At 42.9% G+C, this 22,178-nt stretch overlaps 2 protein-coding genes across 6 annotated transcripts in view; one reads left to right on the top strand and one right to left on the bottom strand.

Annotated features, from left to right (window-relative positions):
• LOC139598337 (transmembrane protein 204-like) overlaps window positions 1-22,178 on the top strand; it is a 63,877-nt gene that overhangs the window by 25,191 nt on the left and 16,508 nt on the right. The window contains exon 21 of one of the 3 annotated variants that reach the window (XM_071444612.1): window positions 10,101-11,344. The exons of 1 other annotated variant lie outside the window; for it this stretch is intronic. Coding sequence is in view for 1 of the 2 variants with exons in the window: in XM_071444616.1 (XP_071300717.1) it covers window positions 11,345-11,624 (280 nt within the window). In the remaining variant the exon portion in view is untranslated. Of the gene's footprint in view, window positions 1-3,524; window positions 11,625-22,178 lie in introns of those variants that run through there. One more of the 3 variants, XM_071444616.1, reaches the window with a different exon arrangement.
• The window catches only part of IFT140 (intraflagellar transport 140), an 85,256-nt gene that overhangs the window by 5,364 nt on the left and 57,714 nt on the right, over window positions 1-22,178 (bottom strand). For all 3 annotated transcript variants that reach the window (XM_071444601.1, XM_071444600.1, XM_071444602.1), the window contains 2 exons: window positions 3,352-3,529; window positions 983-1,173 (listed from right to left, as the gene is read on the bottom strand). In XM_071444601.1, the coding sequence (XP_071300702.1) occupies window positions 983-1,173; window positions 3,352-3,529 (369 nt within the window). The remainder of the gene's footprint in view (window positions 1-982; window positions 1,174-3,351; window positions 3,530-22,178) is intronic.

Genomic DNA, 22,178 nt, shown 5'->3' on the forward strand with positions numbered 1-22,178 from the left:
GAAATGACAGCCTCCTTATTAACTCTCTATTAATCTATTTAATCCTGTTTGCCAGCCAAACAACAGACAACACTGGCAACAACTGCTTCAGCTGTATGAGTTCACTGTATGACCAGTTGCAGTCCACCAGCACCATCAAAAATTAAAAGTTCAGTGGTACTGCCAGGCACTTGGAATCAGGGAGGTGTGATCTTCACAGCACACAAAATACTTTAAAAGTGCCAGTGATGGCCCAATGAAGTATTCCAGAAAGTTCCCCAAGCACACCTGTCTGGACAGGTCACAAATGGCCCAGGCTCCACATGGTACCCACTGCAACATCAGCCTCTGCCACTGCTGAGAGGTGACTGCCCTTCCCCAGCACCCACGTCTCCTAACCCCACTGCCCACCATGGCCATCAGTGGGTCTGCCTGAGCACAGCAGAGTTCTGCTTTGATTCTGAACAGAATTGACCTTATTGGATGATGATGATGATGATGATGGGAACTTTTCATATAGGAAAACTCATATAAAAACAAGATCTCAAACAAGAAATACAAGACATCAAAAATACCCTCCCCTAACTTGTCATGGGACTTGGCAGTCACAGGAGAGGATCAGCCACCAGAAGTAACCAAATCAAACTCAATTCTGCTCCAGCAGTTGTGTCTAGGACTCTCGGGAAAAGCAAATAATTGGTTTTTTCATGGAAAAGGAAGGGAAAGATGTCTTCCAGAGACAAACACAGGACTGGATATGAGTGGGTTTTCACTACTGGCCCAGACAGACTCTTGACTTTTTAAGACGCTACACATTATCTGCATGGGAGGGTGCTCTGAGGTTTCACTGGGAATGCTTTCACTCTATGAGACAGAAGGCACCAGAAACAGGAAAATACTTTACTTATAATTTTTACTGGTCATCATCAAACATCCTCCTTCACCCAACTTCACAGGAGAAAGAGGCTCCCAGTCCCCCAGCTTACACCCAGCTGCTGCTTACTGGGTGAGTGCCAGGCTCTGCTGCCCGGTAGCCTCCAGGTGCTTGGCGTAGTTGTAGTGGGTGGTGCGCAGGTGAACCCGGTCGTGAGCCTCGGCCGTTTCAATGGCTTTCTGCCACTGGTTGGAGGCCTGGTAGAACTTGTTCAAGAGGTCATAGCGTCTGCAATCCTTGTACAGCCGCTCTGCGTCCTCCTGGGGGGAGAGGAACACCCAAAATCCTGTCAGCCCCGACCACGCTGCATGTCAGTCACACCACGCACTTCCTGGAACAGTTTATTAGTGCAGGGCATTGCAATGCAATTAAAGCGACAATCATTCAGTCAGAGGGTTTAACCAACTAAATATACATGGCCTAGGATAGCATGTTATTGGGAAACAGGATGGTTATGTAAAAATAAGGAAAGCATTCAGATCCTGACATTTATTGTACAGGATTGCCTGAGAGGGAGGGGAGTGACACAAGCAAGTCATCAATGATCAAATACTGTCATCAGGAGTGTGAATCACCAAAAATGGAGACATGCTTAGGTGGGGGTACAGCTACTGATCATGCTGCCCACCCAGGGGTGGGGATTAAGAGAGGATCCTGGCACTCAGGGTTTGAGAATTAAGGTGTTGCAAGCCAGGGAACCCCTGTGGCCTCCCAGCAGATCTCAGAGGTAGCAATGCTGTTTGTGGACAACTGAGCTCCATTCCTGGGAATAAATGTTAGAAATTTATTGCAGAATTAGAACAGGAGGGTTTTGCCGGTGCTGACGCGAGGGTGGGCAAAATTTGGAACTATTCTTTTTATTCTCTGAGAGGTTCTAACTCCTGTGGAAGGAGCACTTTCCTGCTCCACCCAACTGCTGTCCAGCTGAACACTATATTTAGTAAATTAAGATTATCTGTCCAAGACAGAAAAATGCTTTGTCTCTTATTGTTTCAAATTTTAAAAAGCACAGAAAGTGGAAAAGGAAGATGCCTGCCCTAAGACTCTGTACAAGATGGAAAAAAGCAGTAGAACTGCATTCGTTTTGCTGCAGTTCCCTTCCACCTCTCCAAACAGATCTAAATATCCAAGAGAAGCAGTGCTGACACTTTTCAGCCTCATAGTTTTCTCTGCCAGGAAGCCTTTACAAACATTTAGTTTGAATTTTCCTTTTTTCCTTACCTTTAACTCATAATAGTTACTCTCTGTCTCTTTCTCTCTCTCATACTCATCAAGTAACTATAGATTACTAAATACCTTTTCAAGCCAAATTTTAATTATTTGACCATTTTCAAGACTTCCTTTTCTGTGAAATCTTTCTAAGAGCTGAGAAATTTCCACTGATTTTGTCTGAACCTTTTCCAGTTCGTCAACTATTTTTTCTGTAATGAGATACTTAAAGGCTGGAGGTCATCATTCCAGCTGTAGTTGCCCTGAATACACAGATAGGAGTTAACAAATCCAGGCCCCAGGATTTGGCATCTCCTCAAACATGGCCCCAAACTGATTTTTGCTGTCATAGCACCTTGCTATTTTTTATCTAATTCAGTATTTCCTATAGACTGTGGGTTATTTCATAAATTCTTTTCTAGTTTTTCCCTCTGACATATCATATGTCTGGATCTCTTAAAGTTCCCAAATGAAAAATTTCTGGGTTTCTTATGGATCATTGCTAAAGGTATTAAATTAGTAGAATACTAATTCCTCTCTAACCAACACCAGTCAATTTTCAATCCATATGAAAATGCTGGTCTCAAATTCAGTTTAGATCTCAGTTCTATTGGCAGTCAAGGGGAATGAAGACAGACATGAGACACAAGGTCTACTTTGGGGTGTATTTGCTGCCAGGTTGGGCTCCAGATGGTGGAACCGCCAGATCGTGTCCTCTGTCTGAGCTGGATCAAGCCCAGTTCCTGCTCACACAGTGGGAGAAGTCAGGATAGAAATCTGGGTGACTAGGCATCCCTGGGACAGTACAGGCAATGAATGTGACTGACCAGAGCTCTCCAGCCCCACAGGAAAAGTCTATTTTCCCTAAACTCCTTCAACAACCTCAGGTCAGCCCTCACTCTGTTACAGCACACAGCTCTAGCCTTTCACTCTAGAAACAAATAAGTTCAAATTGGAACTTGCATTCCATATCAGAACTTAAATATCAGAGCTCCATATCAGAGCTTAAAACATGTTTCTTGAAACATTTTAACTATAATAAAATAGAGCCTTTTTTAAATCCAGTGAAACCTAGCTTGGAAGAGGCTTATGCCCCAAGAAAGCAAATTTTTGTTAAATGTTTCACACATAAAACAATCATCTTTAAAATATATTTCCTTTAGTCAGCAGTTTCTTTCACTGAGTAATTTTTCAGAGTCTGATATAAACCATTCACAGCTTGGCTTTACCAGCATGCCCAGCTGGATGGCCAGCACAGCCACCCTGGCCTTCTGCTCTGGCTCTTGCTCAGCCTCCCTCAGTGCCTTGGCTCCTCTGGCATGACCCATGTGCCCCAGGCAAATTTTGGCAACATCGAGCCTCTGAGTCTTCACACACATGCGAGCCATGTTCTCCCAGACAGCCTCACTGCAGGAAACAGGAAAGAAAAGGAGAGCTGTTATTGTGTTGCCTGGAAGGCAAGTGAGGTGTGAGGGGGGAGAGTGTGAAAGGGGAAACCATCAGTACGTTGGGAATGGGGTGACTGTAACAGAGACTCCAGCAGCTATGTCAAGATCAAAGAGGAACAGAAGCAAGCCCACACACAAAGGTCACTTCTTGAGCTAAATGACCCCAACCTTAAGGAAATATTGTGGACTTTGATTTACACCAATGTCTAAACAACAGCAACTACATGTCTACTCTGGAGACAGGCTGAGAGAGTTGGGGATGTTCAGCCTGGAGAAGAGAAGGCTCTGAGGAGAACTTAAGAGCATCTTCCAGTGCCTAAAGGAGCTCCAGGAGAGCTGGAGAGGGAGTTGGGATGAGGGCCTGGAGGGACAGGACAAGGGGAATGGCTTTAAATTGCAAAAGGGGAGATTCAGATTGGAAGAAATTCTTTCCTATGAGGGTGGGGAGGCCCTGGCACAGGTTGCCCAGAGCAGCTGTGGCTGCCCCATCCCTAGAAGTGTTCAAGGCCAGATTTGGATGGGACTTGGAGCAACCTGGGAATAGTGGGCATCCCTGCCCAAAGCAGGGGTGGGTAGAACTAGATGGTCTTTAAGGTCCCTTCCAACCCAAACCAGTCCATGTTTGCATGTATATAAACATTTATCATGTGCCCATTCTGCTGTAGCTGCAACCTATAGACAGTCACAACTCCCACACTGATGTTCAGAAATCAAAATTTAAATTACAAAAAAAGTCTTAACCTACACTGGAAATCTCCTGTTGCAGTCTGGAGTAGTTTAAATACTGAACAACTACTGGGAGTACAATTGTTGTTCCCAGTTATAGGGAACGATGTGTAGAAAAATTACCAAACAACCACGTTCTAATATAAAACTTGCATAAAACAGACAAAAAGAAAAGCTTTGTAATGCTCAGAACAAGAACTCAGGGCTATGAGCCTGGAGTTAACACTGCAAAGTCCCCTGCCCAGGCAAAGCAGGAGGGGCTGAGGACCATGCTCCCAGCTGGAATGGCTGGCAGAATTGCTTAGCAGAAGGAGCACAACAGAACTGACCATCATGGAGTGGGACAACCAAATATTTTCACAGATTCTATTCACTTTTGAGACTCTTCAAAATTTCATGCAGTAGCTTTGACTAATAAAAACCATGAGCATTCAAAATAAGGTTTTTTTCAATGTCACCCTCAGCAGCGGTACTGTCTGTGCAGTTCTCAGGCACCAACACAGCACAAAGTAAAGATCTAAATTCTAAAAGCAAGGAGAAAAGAAGAAAATAATAGAATAGAATGACACTTTATGACCTGCCACCAAATTCCCTTCCAGTTTTCCTATGATTAAAATGTTTTTCTGTTTCCAGTGGCTGTGGGAAAGCCCTCCATACACAGGAGAAAGTGACTAAATGGGAAGCAGTGGAACGGGTGAACCATGACGTGCTCATACACTAAGAAAAGGCACAGGAAAAATTCTTTGCGTAATTTACTTAAGAATTACTTTTACTTGCAGTGCAACTCATATGAAGGTTTTGGGTATTAATCAATATAAGTAGTACAGACTTCACTGAGACAAACGGTACAGAAAAAATAAAAAAGGAATGAAAACGTTAAATCAGGGACAAATTTCAGAAAGACCAAAAGTGTTTCTGGTTTAGAAAAGCAAAAATACATGTCTGAGTGCTGCCTTTCTTACAACTGAGTGGTATTCAAGCATAGCCTCCTCATGCTCTTCTCCCACATGTCCAAGCTCCCCAGCTGAGGAGCCAAAAGGAATATTGAAATAGAACATGGTAATTTCAGACCTGGAAGGGCCTGACAGAAACCAATACCACTCAATACAAAAATGCTGCCTTGTGTCATCAGATGTAACCTTCCTAATTTCTGAAAAGTTGGAACAGTTTTCTCTTTTATTCCAGACACTATCTCTATCTGGAATTGGGAAAAGTGGGAAAAACACCTTTAAACAACATTGACACGATCAACATGATGTTAGTTATGGTCACCTGGCTTTGACCAACACAGCCATCTGAGTTCTGTCCTTAGGAAAAGCTGCTTGAGGCTGTCCCTGGGCACAGCTGTGCTTCACAAGACTTGAGGAGAAGTACATTTCCCAAACTCTGAAGTGTGCCAGAAGAAGCTGCCAACAGCCAGTTGGCTTGGGGTGAAGGAACACACATCTGTGCTGGGCTTTGTCAAGCTGACTAACAGCGAGTTTCTGAAAGGAAATCAAAGTCTTTCTTTTTCAGAGCTCTGACAGCTCTCAACTCCCTCCATGCAGGAAGATGAGAGTTCATGGGCTCAAACAGGCGAGCGGATGAGATTCTTATTTAGACTACAGGGAGTGGAAACTTTTGAGAGGAAACAGACTACACAGTGTATTTTAAAGTACAGTAAAGTTAGAAGATAACAGCGTGCAGAGAGTCATAGCAGGATTTAGGAGATGTTGCTCATCATCTCTCAGCTGTTTTATGCTTTCCTGGATGGCAACATCTCCTGCCAATGTCAAAATTCAGCAGGAGCTGCTGCCCCTAGGACTCCTCTTTGGGAGCTCTTGCCCCCCACACACCTGCCTGTGGGCCACACAGGCACCCAGGTACCTCTGCCCTGAGGAGCTGGAGTTCTGCCATCCCACCTCTTTCTCCTACACTCCAGACCATTTGCAAAATGAACCTGAGAGTCTTGAGCCATGGATATGCTGCGGGCAGCAACAAACACAGAGGGAGAAACATCTGCAGTGAATGTGCTCTGCAGTTGTTTTTATTCCAGCAGACACTGCCTTTTCCCACCCTGGCTGGGCAGGGGGTAAGCACACCAGGCTCAAACTGCACCAAAGACACTGAATTTGGCACTGCTCACAGCAGAGCACATCTTGCATGGACTCACCCAGCACAAAGACCACAGCAAGAGATGAGAGGGACAGCAAAGAAAGGTGTCCCTGCCCATGGCAGAGAGTTGGTGCTAAATGGTCCTTAAGGTCTTTTTCAACCCAAACCATTCCATGATTCTAAGATTCTGAGAGACATGATCAGAGCAGCTCACCAGCACAAGAACCCACGGCAGGTGAGACCACTGACTCCCTCTGACCATTCCTTCTCCTGCTTCCACCTGCCGAAACACCTGAAGGAGTGTTTTACCCAAGGAATCCAGCCTTGTTCTGCCCAGAGCAGTTCCCACACCCCACTCGGTTTGCTTAGCAGCTGCACAGGCAAGAACAACAGCCATGGTCCCCATGGAACTGCAGCAGACATTGGTTCTTTCCAGTAGACACATCCTTCACAAGATGGACAGTGCTCAGATAAGGTACACGGAGAGAAAAGGGTAGGGAAGGGGAGGGGATCCTGGCAGCACCCACAATCCACTTCCATTTTTCTCTTCATTTCACGAACACCAACCTCAGCCATGAGATGCACAACCTCCCTGGCAGGCACACACCTCCAGCACCAGGGCAAGTTTTGCTGCCCCTCAGAAATGTGGGCAGATGGATGTGGGTCTGGTGAAGGAACAAAAAACAGGAGGTGCAGAGCAGGTTCACTTAAATCCCAGGGAAAAAACACAGTTTATCTCCCAACAGCTGCCAGTGTAGTAAGAAAGCTGAATCTCTCCATGCATCCCTAAAAGGCAGCAACTCTACTTTCCCTGGCCCTGGCCCTGCTGTCCATATAAAAACGCCAAATAATATTTTTCCCTGCCCCCAGCTGTGACACCAGGAATTTCCTCTTCTTCCCCTCCTCCTCCTTTCACCCCCCCCCCCGGAAAGCCTCTCACATCTGTACTTCATCAGCCGAAGCTGGAAATTTAATGAAGCCCAGGCACAGCAGCAGTGGGAGCAGAGCCATGGAAAGGCATCCCAAGCAGCCTGGGAGCCCCAAGCCCCCCACCAGGCGCAGGGATACACTGCTGCACCCTGTGCTCCCAGGCTCCAGGCCACATCCACAGTACCAGGGACTGGGGAAGCAAATGTTGATGCCTCTTAAGAGTGGACACAAATCTTACCACATATTTGATGAAAGTTTCCTTGCTTTATATCTGACCTTTCACATCTGTGTTTACAGCATCCACAGTCCTCACAAACCCTTCTGCTCCCATATATTTTTCATTGCCTAAAGCAGTGAAGTTTAAAGAAAAAATGGAATATTATTTAGAAGGGCTGGAGATTTATATGTCTGAAGCATCTCACTGAAAAACCTTTTCTCCCTCTATTTAATGGGCTATATTTGGAATATGAACATTGATCAGGATAAAAAAAAAATCTTTTCAATTTGGGCCCCACTTTGTTGAACTGGACCCTATAATATACACATTATATATAACAAATTATTATTGCATCCTATAATATTATATTCTAGATCATCACAGAACCACAGAATAGTTTGGGTAGGAAGGGACATTAAAAACCATCTTTTTCCAAACCCCTGCCATGGGCAGAAATGTCTTCCACTAGACTGGAAAACTCTAAGGACTTGAGAAAATGAGGTTTTAGCTGATGTAGCTAAATTAGGTTTGATGCTTTTAAAATAAAATGCCTTTATGGGATCCTGGTTATAACTTTCTGTGGGGCTAAAAGACAAGGGATTCAAGTAATACATGAAAAGTTGTAACAGTTCAATGAGACTCTTGATAGTGTTAATGATATTATATGAGCTACTCTAAGAAAAGTCAGGCATTTTTCATGTATGATCCAAACACTGAAAGCTGATGAGGCTACTCCTAAAAACTCTTCCCTGGAAGAAACATATCATTTTGATAAAGCAGCTTCACAGAATGGATCTATAATATCCCACTGAATACACAGCTTTGTTCCAAGCTTACCCTCATGAAACCAACACCAAGAGATTGCTCCATGTGTGTTGTATGACACAAACTCCTGTGCCCCACAAAATGCCGTGAGTGCTGCAAAATGCACATTCTGCTGCCTGTTTGTCAGCAAAGAAGCATTCACTAAGGCAGTTTTTTATTAAGGATCAGGATTCCCATAATGTTTAAATGGGATTTTAGGGAAAATTTCTTCTTGGAAAGAGTGGTTGGGCACTGGCACAGCTGCCCAGGGCAGTGGTGGAGCCACCATCCCTGGAAGGATTTAAAAGCTGTGTGGATGTAGCATTTGGGGACATGGGTTTGTGGTTGGACTTGATCTTTTCCAGCCTTTATGATTCTATGACTAGACTGATTTGTTCAGCCTTTGTAAAATATAATTGCTATTGTTTTTATTGTTACATGAGAAGGAAGCTTGGACCCCCCTGAAAATACATACTCAGACTTCATCAAATCACAAAAATCAAATGGGGGGAGGCAGAAGCAGGTGTGTGACATTTCCCTAAAGGTAAATCTCTCCTGGCATTATCTGCATGTAAACATCATCTGCCTTCCTGCTGAATGCCTGGTTCAAAATAAACACAGAATCATAATAACAAGTAATCCAAGGGGTTTAAAATATGCAAAGACAGTCATTGCTGGTAGGAAATTTATTTGAAGAATGGCGGACACTGGTGTGCTATACTGGAAGTTCTAAAACCAGAAATGTACAGAAATATGATCAATCACAGGGAAAAAGAGAAACCAAAGATGCTACAGTGCTCTCAAGGGATGAAGATGCTCAAAGTACTTAAAACTTAATTTGTTTAAAAGATTAAAAACTATCAGAGCACACAGAGGAGGACTGAGTTCATAGCCAGGTTAGTACATTCAACTTCAGTACCTGAAAACTAATTATAGGAGCATATCAGCTTTATTGGAATTTCCCCCCCTTCTCTCACCAACAAGTCTTGAAAAGAAAATGTTGCCTTGCAAAAAATTTCAGACCAGTTTCTTTCTGTGTATTGAGTCAGGGCAGATCAGTTGGTTAGGGGCAAAGCCTCTTGTCTTGGTAAGATGGAGCCACTATAAAATTAAATCAGTTTGTAATCTAATGTACTGATTACTGGGATGTGAAATCCTGTGCCAGCCCCTCAGGTGTGGCGGTGCCCGGCAAGGCAGGTGTGTGCCAGGTCTCCTCAGAGCTGAGCGGATGTGGTGCCTTCAGTGCAGTGTGTACAAGGCAATGCTACACTCGTGCGGAATTTGTGAAGCCTGAAGAACTGTGCCAGGCTCAGCTCAGGAGGGGCATGACCCCAGGCAGTACCACCTGGCTGCAGGGTAGTGCCCACCAGAATCTCTGTCCTCCTCCCGGTGCTGCCGAGTCAGCTGATAGGAACAGCAAAGAGCCGTTTGGAGTGCCAGTCTGGGGAAGACCGCTCTGGAAACATCCAAGTTCAAGAACAGTTTGGAATACCCTCAACAACTCTCTTTAACGGGTTTATCAGAGAAGCACCTGCCCTGTGAAGAGAAGCCACTTGCCCTGTGGCAGTGCAGTCCGTACCGGGCTGTCAGCAGGGCCATCCCACACGGCAGCAGAGCTTGCACGGCCTGGGCACCGAGCGGGATGGGCAGCCTCCCTCGAAGCTCTGCGGAGCCCTCACCGCGCCCAGCACGCCGGGACTTGGTCTCGCCATGCGCTGACTCAACCTCACACCCCAACACTTGCCCTCTGCCTTTGCAGACACCCCCTGGGTTGTTACCGGGTTGAGAGTCTCGAGATTTTATACTTCTTATTTATCTGCCACGGTCCCTCCTATGGTGCAGAGAGGACGCGGACATCAGCGCACTCCCGCAGAGCTTCCGTCGCGCTGTCCAGCAGCGAACCCCAATCATGTTTTGCTTCTAGTAAAAGGTATTTCAAAATCCCTCTCCTCGATCCGCTTCCACAGAGCTGATGCCCCGAGGGCTGAAGCTGGAATTTCCTTCTCTCCTTTTCCCGAGGAGCTCTGCTGTGCTCCCCGGGCTCTCCGAGACGCTGCGGGTCCCGGCAGCCCTGCTGGGGGCAGCGGCGAGGGGAGGAGGCGTGAGGCAGGGAGGGGGCCCTCCGAGGGGAGGAGGGACAACTTTAGAAGTCTCCATAGTCTTTTCCTTTCAGGAAACGCATCCTGTTAATGTTTGACTGCCGTGGCAGTGGCTCTTTTTTTTTTTTTTTTTTTTTTCAGTCGACAGTCGACTACGCCCTGAGGCTCACCAAAACGAGTCACAAAAACAGCCATTTCCTCTTGGTGGGGAGGTGGGGGGGGGGGGGGCCTTTTCCTCACCGCAGTGGCTGTTCTCGTCCCGGCACTCACAGCTCGGCTCTTCGGAGAGCGACAGGGCAGAGCAACCTCCTCGAGATATTCCAGACTTGTAGATCACCTTTGGGGTGACCGCATTCCCCTCTGTCTCGGCTTGGCTTTGAGAGGATGATATCTGTCACCGTTTGCAGGATATTCTGAAGTTTGCACCCAAACCTAGGCTTTTGGAGCAGCACTGGTTGGCTTGGAGGACCCAGCGCTCGGCAGGCTACAGGGAGCATCCTATCCCACCTCTGCCCCATCTCAGCTCAGGCTCTCCTGCTCTGAGACTGGATTCTGTCTGGATTCACTCCATCCAACACGGAATGGACCTCCCTGTCATCCAGTTCACCACAAGACTGGCATTACTTATCAAAGTGCAAGAAGGCGGATAAGTCAACACTGGGAAGGACAGCAAAGCTTCTTTGTGTTCTTATTTTATGGAATTCTCCTATCTACCTCACAAAATTCTCATTTCCTCAGTCAGAAATCCCTCAGGAATTGACTTCAAGAATGAACGGTGATGTCCTCTAGCACCCCGTAACACCCAGTGCAGACGCCTGTTCCCAGCCCAATTTCAATGTGCTGCAGCTGACTGGGACCTCGTGTTGTCTGCAGTTAGAGTCTGGCAGCAAGCTGACAGTCAGATATGACTGTCCAGAAACTGGTAGCCACAGCTGTGTTGGTAGCTCTAGTCTCACTCATCCTTAACAATGCGGCTGCCTTTACCCCCAACTGGGTGTACCAAACGCTGGAGGACGGGCGCAAGCGCAGTGTGGGGCTCTGGAGGATGTGCTGGCTGGCAGAGCGGAGCAGAGGGGCTGCAAGCACGAGTGCCAGGCATGGGCAAGGAGAGGAGCAGGAGTGTGAAGCCCTGGGCTGGGGTTCAGAGTCAGCTGGGTTCCAGGAGTCACGCAGCACTGTCAAACGTAAGTGCAGCCTCTTATCTTCTCTGCAGACACAATTGATAGGGTGCATCTGGGTCCCCAGGAGTTCAATGGCCTAACCCTGAAATCGTGCTATCTGTCTTAGTCTAAACATCTCTTCACATTCATTCCCAAATAAATTAATTTCAGAAAATAAGGAATATGATGTCCACCAGTGAACTAAACTCCTCATTCCCCCTCAAAACCAGTCATCTGCATGGTGCTGGCTGGTTTATATAGCTCAGGAATTGATCTGCTTTGAAAAAATTATCCAAGAAGTGTAAGCCCAAAGTTCAGAGACGTCTTGGGCTCACTTCTCCCTCCTGGGCTCCTGTCATAAGATATCCCTTCCTCCTCAATACAACAGCAACCACAGTTGCTCTGAATACCCTAAAACTAAAAAAAACCCCACAAACCCAAACCCAAAAAGGTATTGCAATGAACGACATGTTGAGTTCTTTCTCCCTTCTGTTTGCTTTTGTTGGAAATGTCAGGAGCAGAAACGTCAGAAACAGTTGAGGTAAAAACATGTAAAATTGAGAAAGGTCTTAAAATGTATAACTAAGTTTCTTGGTGAAAAAATACAATTAATATACAACTTGGTGACTACAAAAATCATTACCCATGGTGTATTTTTCATTTTGCACTTTCACAGATTGTGGGATCTGAAGAATGCAAATAGCTTACACCGAGCTAGGGAAAATTACTGGACGACATGAAAATTACAGAACTGATTAATAAATAATAAACCTTACCTATCACATTCATAGCATTAATGGTGCAACCCTGCTCTTCCAGAGCAGAACTGTGCTGGAACAGGATCACAGAAAGGCTTGGGTAGAAAGGAACTGTGCTGGAACAGGATCACAGAAAGGCTTGGGTAGATCTTAAAGACTGTCCAAAATACCTGCAGACACCATGCCTGGGACCACAACTACCCTTGTGCCAAGAGGTTTCTCCCCTAAACCCCCTCCACTCCCAGCAGCTGGGCTGTGAGCAGCCATTCAAAGGGGAATCAGTGCTTCCACTGTACCCTTCAAGGCATGGAATTTAACAGAATAAATGGCTATAAAGTCCATGCCTTGACAGGCTACAGGATTCTCCCAGGATTTCAAGGATGCTCAAAAACAGCTCTGGTACCTCTGAGGGATGGTATGTTACAGCATCTGTAACATACATTATTTCAAACCAGATTTTTTTCATGGTTTGAAATGTGGAGAAAGAGAAATTGGTCCTTGGAGTTTCTTAGATCCCTCTGGAGAGAAACCAAAGAAATATTAGAGGAATTTCTTTTAAAAATGCTTTAATGTGGACCCATTATAGATTATATTTTCCAATAAAATAATACAGAAACATTTTTGAACATTTGCTAATACTGAGCTGCATAAATCAAAACCAGAAAATTTCTCAAATGTTTTAAAGTCCTTACCCTTTCAATACTTCTAACTGAAAGAACTTTTTATAACAATAAATGGCTATAAAAAGGATTAGACTGTGGGAGAAGTTCCTTGATGTGTTTTTGCAGCTTCATCTCTGGAATCACTTCCCCAGTTAATACTGATAAGCCATATTCTAACCTGAAGAACACGTGTAACATTCACAAATAGTAAATGTACATGTTATGTACTCAGCACTGGAATGAGCTCCTGCAGAGTGAATTTGGCTCCTGCAGCATTTTCAACACACAAGCTTGTATTTCTTGCTGTGTGCAGGCCAGGCGGTGTGTGGTACCTAACAAGGAGAGATATTAGCTTCATGGCAGAACCATCTGGGCAGCACTTTCTGATGTCAAATAGTAGGATAATGTGACAGAAAATTTGAAAATTTCCAAGTAATAATTATAGCATGGTCAAATGCTCAGAAGAATTATCTGACAATCACTGTTAAAATTCTAATTTAAAGGAGGCTTTTCAAGCCCAGAGACTTGATCTGTATAGGAGTAAAGCATCTATTCCTAATTTAAACTGGAAGCAAAGAGTAAGCAAAGGCCAATTCTGAATCTTGATAAAGCATTTAAAGGAAAATCCCTCCTCTGCAGCTGTCATGACAAACTCAGTAGGAAACACGACTGTGGCATTTATTTTTACGACAATTTTGTTTCCATGGATGTATACATGGTTAGTATGAGCCTGATCTTGCATCCATGGATTTGTCATCCTAAAGAATTTCTCTAATAAGAAATCACACATTATTTTAGCAATACCTATGGCAATCCTCATCTGTCAGTTGTAGATAAATCACAGACATGCAGGGGGGTGTGTGTATGCATATACATACATTCATCTAAAAATAACTATATGAAGGAAGAAAATGCCTTCCCCAATACCGAGTTACCACAAAGTATTTTGGATGCCATTTGTAGAACGATACAGAAAAGCTGTTCTGGTAATAGCAATGCAAAAGAGGCCACAATCTGGCTTATGTGAAACAATGTATTTATATACTCATACAGACGTACATACTTGAGAAGCAAGCTATTTATCTCACAGTTCAAAAGAAAAACTGTAAAGTCTTTGGGAATTTGCTTGTCCATATACTTAAGACTCCTGTACATGCAGTACGTATCTAACAGCCAACTATAGGCACTACTATAAACTGACTTCCTCCCTGGCAAAGAGAAATACATTCTTAGAACCTGCTTTTCACTGACTTTCTCTGCCTGCTGTTTTCTCCCATTGAAATCACAGAATCATGGAATGGATTGGGTTGGAAAGAACCTTCAAGTCCATTGCATACCAACCCCTGCCATGGGCAGGGACACCTTCCACTAGCCCAGGTTGCTCCAAGCTCCATCCAACCAGGGATCCAGAGGCAGCCACAGCTTCTCTGGATAACCTGTGCCAGGGCTTCACCAACCTCATAGGGAAGGATTTCTTCCTAGAAATGTCAAAAAAACCCAAAAAGAAATCCAGGGGCAGGAGTAAATGATATTAAAAATACAGGGAAATGAAACATTGCAATGTGAACTACTTCTGCAAGGCACAGCATCAGAAACACGGGCAAATGATTCCATGTGAAAGCACTTCAAGTCTGTCCGTCAAACCTCACTGCTCCTGAAAGTGGAGATCCCAGGCCCTTTCTTTCACTTCTCTTTATCTACCTTTCTCTTTCTCCCTCTTGCTGTGCAGCCCTGCACCTCTCTTTCAACACCCTGTGATGGTGAACAGCTTCTGTGATGGTTCAGATGACTAACAGCAAAAGAATCCCCGGGTTAGGGTGGAAGTTTTGGACATGGGGTGGCATAGGGTTTTTGGTGGATATTTTTCCGTTGGATTAAGCAGTGGTATTGGAGTCCAACAAGTGCTGTTGCTAACACTAAGTGATAAAAGTGTAAGGAGGGCTGAGATTGCTCCTTTTTTAGTGGTAATAAACTCTCAGATCTGAAACCTTCACCTATGTTGAGAATCAGCCCAGCTGTGAGGACATACATACAAGCTTTTATAGCCTGGACAAACCACTGAATGATACAAACTTCAACGCTTCACTGAGAACTCACGTTGTATAGGCCCTCTTCAAACACTTTAAGGAAACCTGGCCAGGTAGCCTAACTCTCCTGTCACCTGAGTGTAGGCAAAGACATTTGACAAAGATTATGGAGCTGCAGTTTCAGAGCTGTTGAAAAATTTTGGAAGATTTTGCTCTTGCCTGCATCTCTTTATGCTTCAAAAAAGCCCAGAGGTAGTAGCCTCATGGCCTCAATAAGAGCTGGAGTAAGACAGCAGGTCATGAGTAGTCAACACTGAGCTTTGTGCCCATGTCACGTGCAAGCAAGGGCAGCACACCCAGAGATGTGGCTCCACAGAAGGACACGTGAGCTACCTTGAGTGGCGAGAACACGCAGCTACACCAGCACTGATGCCTTCTCAGAACCAACCCTTCTCAAAGCCACCTAGGTCCTGACCAAGTACCATTCCAGGAATTCTGCATGAACACACTAGATTACTTGAAATCATCTTAGATATTTTTAACCACACTGTAGAGTTCAAATATACCCTCAAGTTCTGCTGTGCTCTGAGGCTATCTCTGGATGGGCACAGGGAGATGATTTATTCATCAGCCGAGGTCCCAGTTTGTCCCTCTTTATCTAAAGAACATTAGGAACAATCTAGAAATTCAGGAATAGGGAGAGGTTTAAAAGATAGAAAACCTCACTGGGTTCTTCAGGGTTGCAAGAGACATAAGGAAAATTGCAACAGCAGAATGTATGTTTCAACTTCTGATGCTCAGAGCTAGACTGCTTGTGGGAATTGAAGTTCTACCAAGGAGTATAATTGATGCCAGGGAGAGGCACAGCATCAGGAGCAGCTACATGACTGCCACAGTACGTCAGGTAAACACCAGTCCAGCCTGGACAGGTGATTGTTTGCACACACGTGGACACAGGGACATTTGCTGGCTGAGGCAGGATGCTGCTCAGAGTGGGAATGAGGAGCTGAGGTTTGATACAGAGGCAGCCATTCACCTTAATGCCCATGTCCACTGCATTTACATGAAGTTCCAATGTCTCCAAAATTTCCAATTTCTCTGAAATTTGGTTGGCTGGAAGCTAGGCTGAGTCGAGCAGCAGAGTGTGCTGTAAACATGTTACTTGTCTACATATATATATATATTTTTCCATACATAGAAATCCAGAAAGGAGGCCAAGTGCATCTGGAGAACACAGGAACTACCATCAGATTAAAAAAAGCCCCAAACCTAATGATAAACATTATATACATAGCATGATAGACACAGAGATGAGACAGCACCAGCAGCTGGCAGCTCACGGTTTATGATTTCCCATCCTAATACCTGAAATATGAGCAACATTTAAATAAGTGACACTACTAATTTAATGATGGAGGCCAGTAGAGATGAATTCTGAGAGACACAGCTTCTCAATTTAGAGTGAATGCTCATTTTAATGTCAGGGTTCAGTTTGGTGTACTCATTTTGGAAAAGTGCAAAACTCCTTGGGATTCGGGACAGGAAAATGAACCTTATACATGTTTCAATGCAGTACATCCACAAGTGTTGCACAGAAATATTGTCAGAGCAATTGGAGCTTGGTTACTCTTGCCATCAAGAACTTTGAAATCAATTAAAGCATTATGAATGAAAATGGCTCTGGAGCTTTTGAAAATTTCAGATGAATGCATTTATCAGAACACCCTGCTGAGATTTATAAAGAAGCAAATCATGATATCTAGACAACTCATATGTCATCAGAAATAGCTGTGCCTATTAAAACTGATCGCTGTATTGAAGGCTCTCAATGCTGGGCTTGCAAGGGCCCATCACTTAACCATAAGCACTTGCTTACATTGAAAATAGTTAATGGAACCATGTCTTCAAAAGTAACAAGTGAAGCTGTTATAAAAAACACCCCCCAACCACACTCTCCCTCCCCAACAAGATCTGTCTGCCTTTCAAAATAAATATTCAAATCTGAAGTTTCACACTTAGATGAGCTGAATGGTTAAGTTCTAAAATACCTAAAGGCTTGGAAGATTCCATCGGTTTGTCACATCAGAACATTATTGTAATTGTGCAAAACCAGATTGGGCTTTCCCTGCTTCCTTCCTTTTCCTTAACTCTTCCTTAAATTACTATTTTTTAAGCCAAAAAAAAAAAAAAAAGCATAAATTGCATGCTTCAGAAAGTCTCCCAGGAGGTGAAAAAAACAAAAGAATTTTTGAAATATCCACACATTAATAATTTTTAAGATATTCATCCAGCAACAGAATGTACTGAGGACTCCTGCTGCTGAAAGCTCTATCGCTACTTGCAAAGATTTTTTAAGAAGAGCAGGCGAGACTTCCTTTTTCAGGTCAAAGTCAGTAAGGCCTGCACACAACAGAATCATGTGGAATGGGTACGAGGCAAAAAAGAAATCCAGAACTGTTTCACTTTAAAAAACATTAGTGGCCATTCTGACCATCAATATACACTTGCATCACATAAGCATCTCTTTAAATCTTCCCATGGTCTCAGTGACACAGTCATGCAAAGGTGCACTGAGATACTGCCAACATTTGGCTTAGTTTGTTTCACAAGTACTTTTTAAGTTTTTCCGTATATTTCCTAATTCATACTCAAAGAGCTTAGCAATATAAATACCACATATTTAAATTGACAGAAGAAATTAAATGTCAAAGGCTTTATAAATACAGCATAGGTTTGGGAGGCACAGCATGATGCTGATAATTACAGTGGTTCTATTTATTGTCCCTATTATCTCAGAATTGTTTTAAACAGTAAGTGCTGAGCTCCTATGCCTGTGTTGTAAAATGAAGTACAGTTGTACCTTGGACACCAAGAGCACTTTCTTAGTGCTCTTGGTGTCCAAGGCACAGCTTCAACTGATTTCCATGGCAGCTGCAGAGACTGTTCAGCACATCTCACCTTTGTTGACATCCAAAACAAAAGAAACACATGATTCATTGCCAAAAGTTAGACTGAAGTGTTGGGTTGTTGGTTTTTTTTTAACTTTAAGGATTTCTTCTAAAATTATTTATTAATACTGAATCCAGCTCTCCAGGTTTGAACTCAGATTAATGAACAGCAAGACCATAAGTAAGATTCAGCAAGACAGAAGCTTTGCTCTTTCTGACTGTTGCCTTTCATCCATTTAAGTTCAAGCACACTATTCTGGCTTTTCCTAATCTTAGTACTTGGTTTGCATTTCTGAAGTCCCTATAATGTGGATTTTAAAAAATTACTCCAAAAGGCTGAAAAATATGATGCATTCTTTATCTCAGGATAACAGCTTAGCAAAACATCAAGTTCTAAGAGGAAAACAGCATGCTCAGTTAGAATATCTGATTATATTAGATAAAACCTAATTACTTATCTAGTTAGATTTTTATCAGAAGATAAAAGAAGATGAAGTCTAACACAGTCACAAGAAATGGGAAAAGGGTTCTAACAAAAGTAAGTGAAGCAACTTAAGTGTAAGGAGCACTACCAGTTTCATCTATAATCAATTAGAAATCTCTTTTCAGAAACACAACCATTTATTCTCTTTTCCAGAATAAAGTAATGTATGAACATGAAGCACTTAAAAGGACAAACAAGCGCACGTGAGAATGTGTCCTCAATAATTCACCAAGTAATTAATAAATAAATCCAAGAACCATCGGAAACAGCATCAATAGAATAATTTTTTAAAATTCTGTTCATTACAAAACTAAGAAACAATATCCCTCAGGAGATTTAAAGAATGGATGTGATCATAGATGCAATCAGCTTCACAGCAAGAGGTGGCACCATCCCTCAGCTGAGCATAACCCATCCTGCATTGTTAAGAGTTTAAGAGCAATTTAAGACTTTAAGTACCATTTCTGAGATGCAACAGATTTAGTGTCCCACAGTGGACAAGGATAACAGCACACTCCCAGTCAGCCCTCCATCTCAGAGGCCATCAGGAGATTGTGAAGGCATACAGAGATGCTTGGGAATCCTCACTGTGCCCATGCACTGAATAAATGTGTGGTCATTAGCTTCTTCCCAGGGCTGGACACTTAATAATTTCCTCACAAAAGCTGGATTAAAGTTTGCACTAAAATTTTTGTTTATCAAGAGGGTAAACTTAAGAGGGTAACTCCCAGGGGAGTTTTAGATTACTATGAAAATATCTGGAGCCATTTTTCTTAACCATTAAAATGCTTGAATTCCCACTTAACTGTTTTTTTCCCTCAATGCAGACAGAAGAGGGAAAGAAATGCTTGCATTTTAAGCAATTAACATAATGCGATCTTCCAGTGAGATCACTCTTCCTCATCATCCCAAAACATTGCAAATTACTCTCCAGTATGACTAACCTACTTCTGCAAACAGTCCTGGGTCTATCCTGGAACATAACACCAACAGTTCTGGGGCTATCATGGATCAAAACAACAAAATTGGTGCTTGTAAATAAGAAAATCAAGTTAACATCTCTAATCCAGATGGATAGAGATGGTTTAGGAAGTGAGCAAAACAACAAGGAATCTGACTTGGTCTCATCCTTAAGAGTTTGGGGTTTGACTCTTGATTGATCCCTGTTTTAAACAAGGCAGAATTCATTAAGCCAATACCCTTGGCTGGACAAGAGTCCCAGTTGGATGTCCTGTCCAGGAATTAACTGCTTCTCTGAGAAAATGGGGCCCACAGTGGGCTTCAAGAAGGAAAAAGGCAGAGACTAGCACTGTATGCTGATGAACAATTGATACTTGGAGTAGAGTTTTTGGAACCATTCAGCTCTAATCCTTTCCAGCTCTCAACAGCCAAGTTGCATCTTAAGGGAGGTGAAAAGGTATGGATGGAGGGCTTATCCTCCCTCTTTCACCTGTCAGATGCACACACAAAGGAATGAACACTTTCTGCAGTGTCTAGGTCTATTCTGCTGGAATTATTGACCTCTAGCTACAGGAAACATCCACCTCTGGCCACAGAGAACTCCATCATGGTTAAATTTCAAGAGACGACTGACATTAACAATAATGAGTTTGACAAAACAAAAAAAGAAGAATATCCAAAATACCTATGTCATGACAGTCTTAGGCAATAGATTCTAGAAGTGAGGGGTTAACACAAATGCCACCAGTAACTGTGCAGACACTAAACCCACTATGACCATCTGGTTTTACAAACTGTCATTAACAAACAAAACACAAAGGTTAATGAAGTCTGGAGTGGCCACAAAAAGTTACACTGGAATCATGGCTACTGTAAATGAAGCTGAAACAGTTGAACAGCTGATCCTAAATTTATACTAATTATTAAATCTATAGAAAATTCATCAAAATAGACTGAAGCTGGCTATTGAGGCATTTTTGCTGTACATATAATTTAAAATAGAGTAAAAGAGCACAAAGGTAAATACTAAATTTCACAGCTTTTACAAAAACTATATTGCAGCCAGTTTTATAAGATATTATAAATATTTATTCCTGGATTAAGCAATCATTCAAGCAGGGAAAGAGCTTTGTGGCCTGGCCTTCCTCAACAAGATTTCCCTCTTCAACAGCATTGGGCTGAGCTCTGAAGAAATACTTTAACATTGCACACTCAATTCCCTTTCTTGATCTACACTGTCCATTGGCTGTCATCACTAAAAAGAGGCCAGAGATGCTGGTGCAGAGGCTCAGCTTAGGGTTGTGTACATACAAAATAAAAATGTGCTGACCTGACAGCATGCAAAGTCACAATGGTGAGTAAGGAAGCACAGTCACCTCACATTTTCAGGCTGAATACAATTAACAAACTCTACTGCAAAAGAATGGACTTTATGCATTATTATAAGAGTTATATATCATTGATGGTCTGCCCAAGGTAGGGGTGGAGTCCCACATCCCTGGAGGGATTTAACAAATGTGTGGATGTGGCACCTGGGGATATGATTAGTGGGGGCCTTGGCAGTGCTGAGGGAACAGCTTGACTTGATGATCTCAGAATCATAGAATCGTTTAGCCTGAAAATGAGCTCTAAGTTTGCTTTTTTTCCCTAAGAGGAATAATTGCAATTCTAGAACAAAATCAAAAGATGACAGATCATACATTAAACCTGTTAGAATAAACCAACATCTCTCATATGAGAGATGGGAAGGTACTCAGGTTGTAATACTTTATTCTATAAACATAATTTTCTTCACATTTAATGAAATCATACCAGCTACATCCTTCTTATTCTACAAATCATCAGCCTGCTGCAGTTCCATGGACCATGTGCAACCTTCTTTCTGGTTAATAGGAGCAGCTACACAAAATACCCACTGCATTTCCACATGTCTCTGAATAGTGGTAGTGTATTAGGCCAAGAAACATTCCTAAGTGTGGAGTTCTTACAAACAGCAGCAAAAATCATGTTACCCATTCAATGTACTTCCAGCTGCAGGAGAGGACAATGATCAAATAACTATTTTGTAAAGATACAACTGAGTTGATCTGAAGTTCAACTGAGTCACAGTCAGAAACGTACTATTTTTAGTATGCATGATATAACATCACCTGTGGCAAAGCTCTAAGTCTGTAATACTTTTTAAGTTAAGTGTTTAAAAAGTCACAAATAGGAGCAAAAGCAAAAATTTGGTGTTAATTTCTGTCAGGGGCCAGTATGTATTTCTGGCATAAACTTCAGACTTTTAAAGGTTATTTATATACAGAGGCTTTTTTTTTTTTTTTTTTTTTTTGAGCTCCTGCGTACTATATACAAGCAAGGCAAGAGAATCCATTATGGCAACAATTTTTTAATTTGATGCTACAGATAGTTCTGTCACCAAATGAAAGTACTAATAATGGTTGGCAAACTTGCTCTTACTTTGGGCACTTCTCCTTTGAAAGTCATTACTATCTCTTCAGCAAACACTGGTGCTCAAAGCATTACAGAAGTCCATCTGAGTGGAAAGACAGAACACTCTGAATGTTCAAAGTTTACTGGTGTTTAAAAAGCTCATCTGACTGTGATTCTGTTATCCATCCAATGCGTTTCATGATCTGCTAGCATTCAAAATGGTAAGAGATGGAAATGCTGCCAATGCTAAAAGGGCAACTTTAGAAGTTAAACACAAAATCTTTGAACAAATTTTCTGAGTAACTG

This window comes from Agelaius tricolor, unplaced genomic scaffold, assembly GCF_023055355.1.
Source record: "Agelaius tricolor isolate 1412-34295 unplaced genomic scaffold, bAgeTri1.0.p SCAF_19, whole genome shotgun sequence".
Taxonomy (NCBI): Eukaryota; Metazoa; Chordata; class Aves; order Passeriformes; family Icteridae; genus Agelaius; species Agelaius tricolor.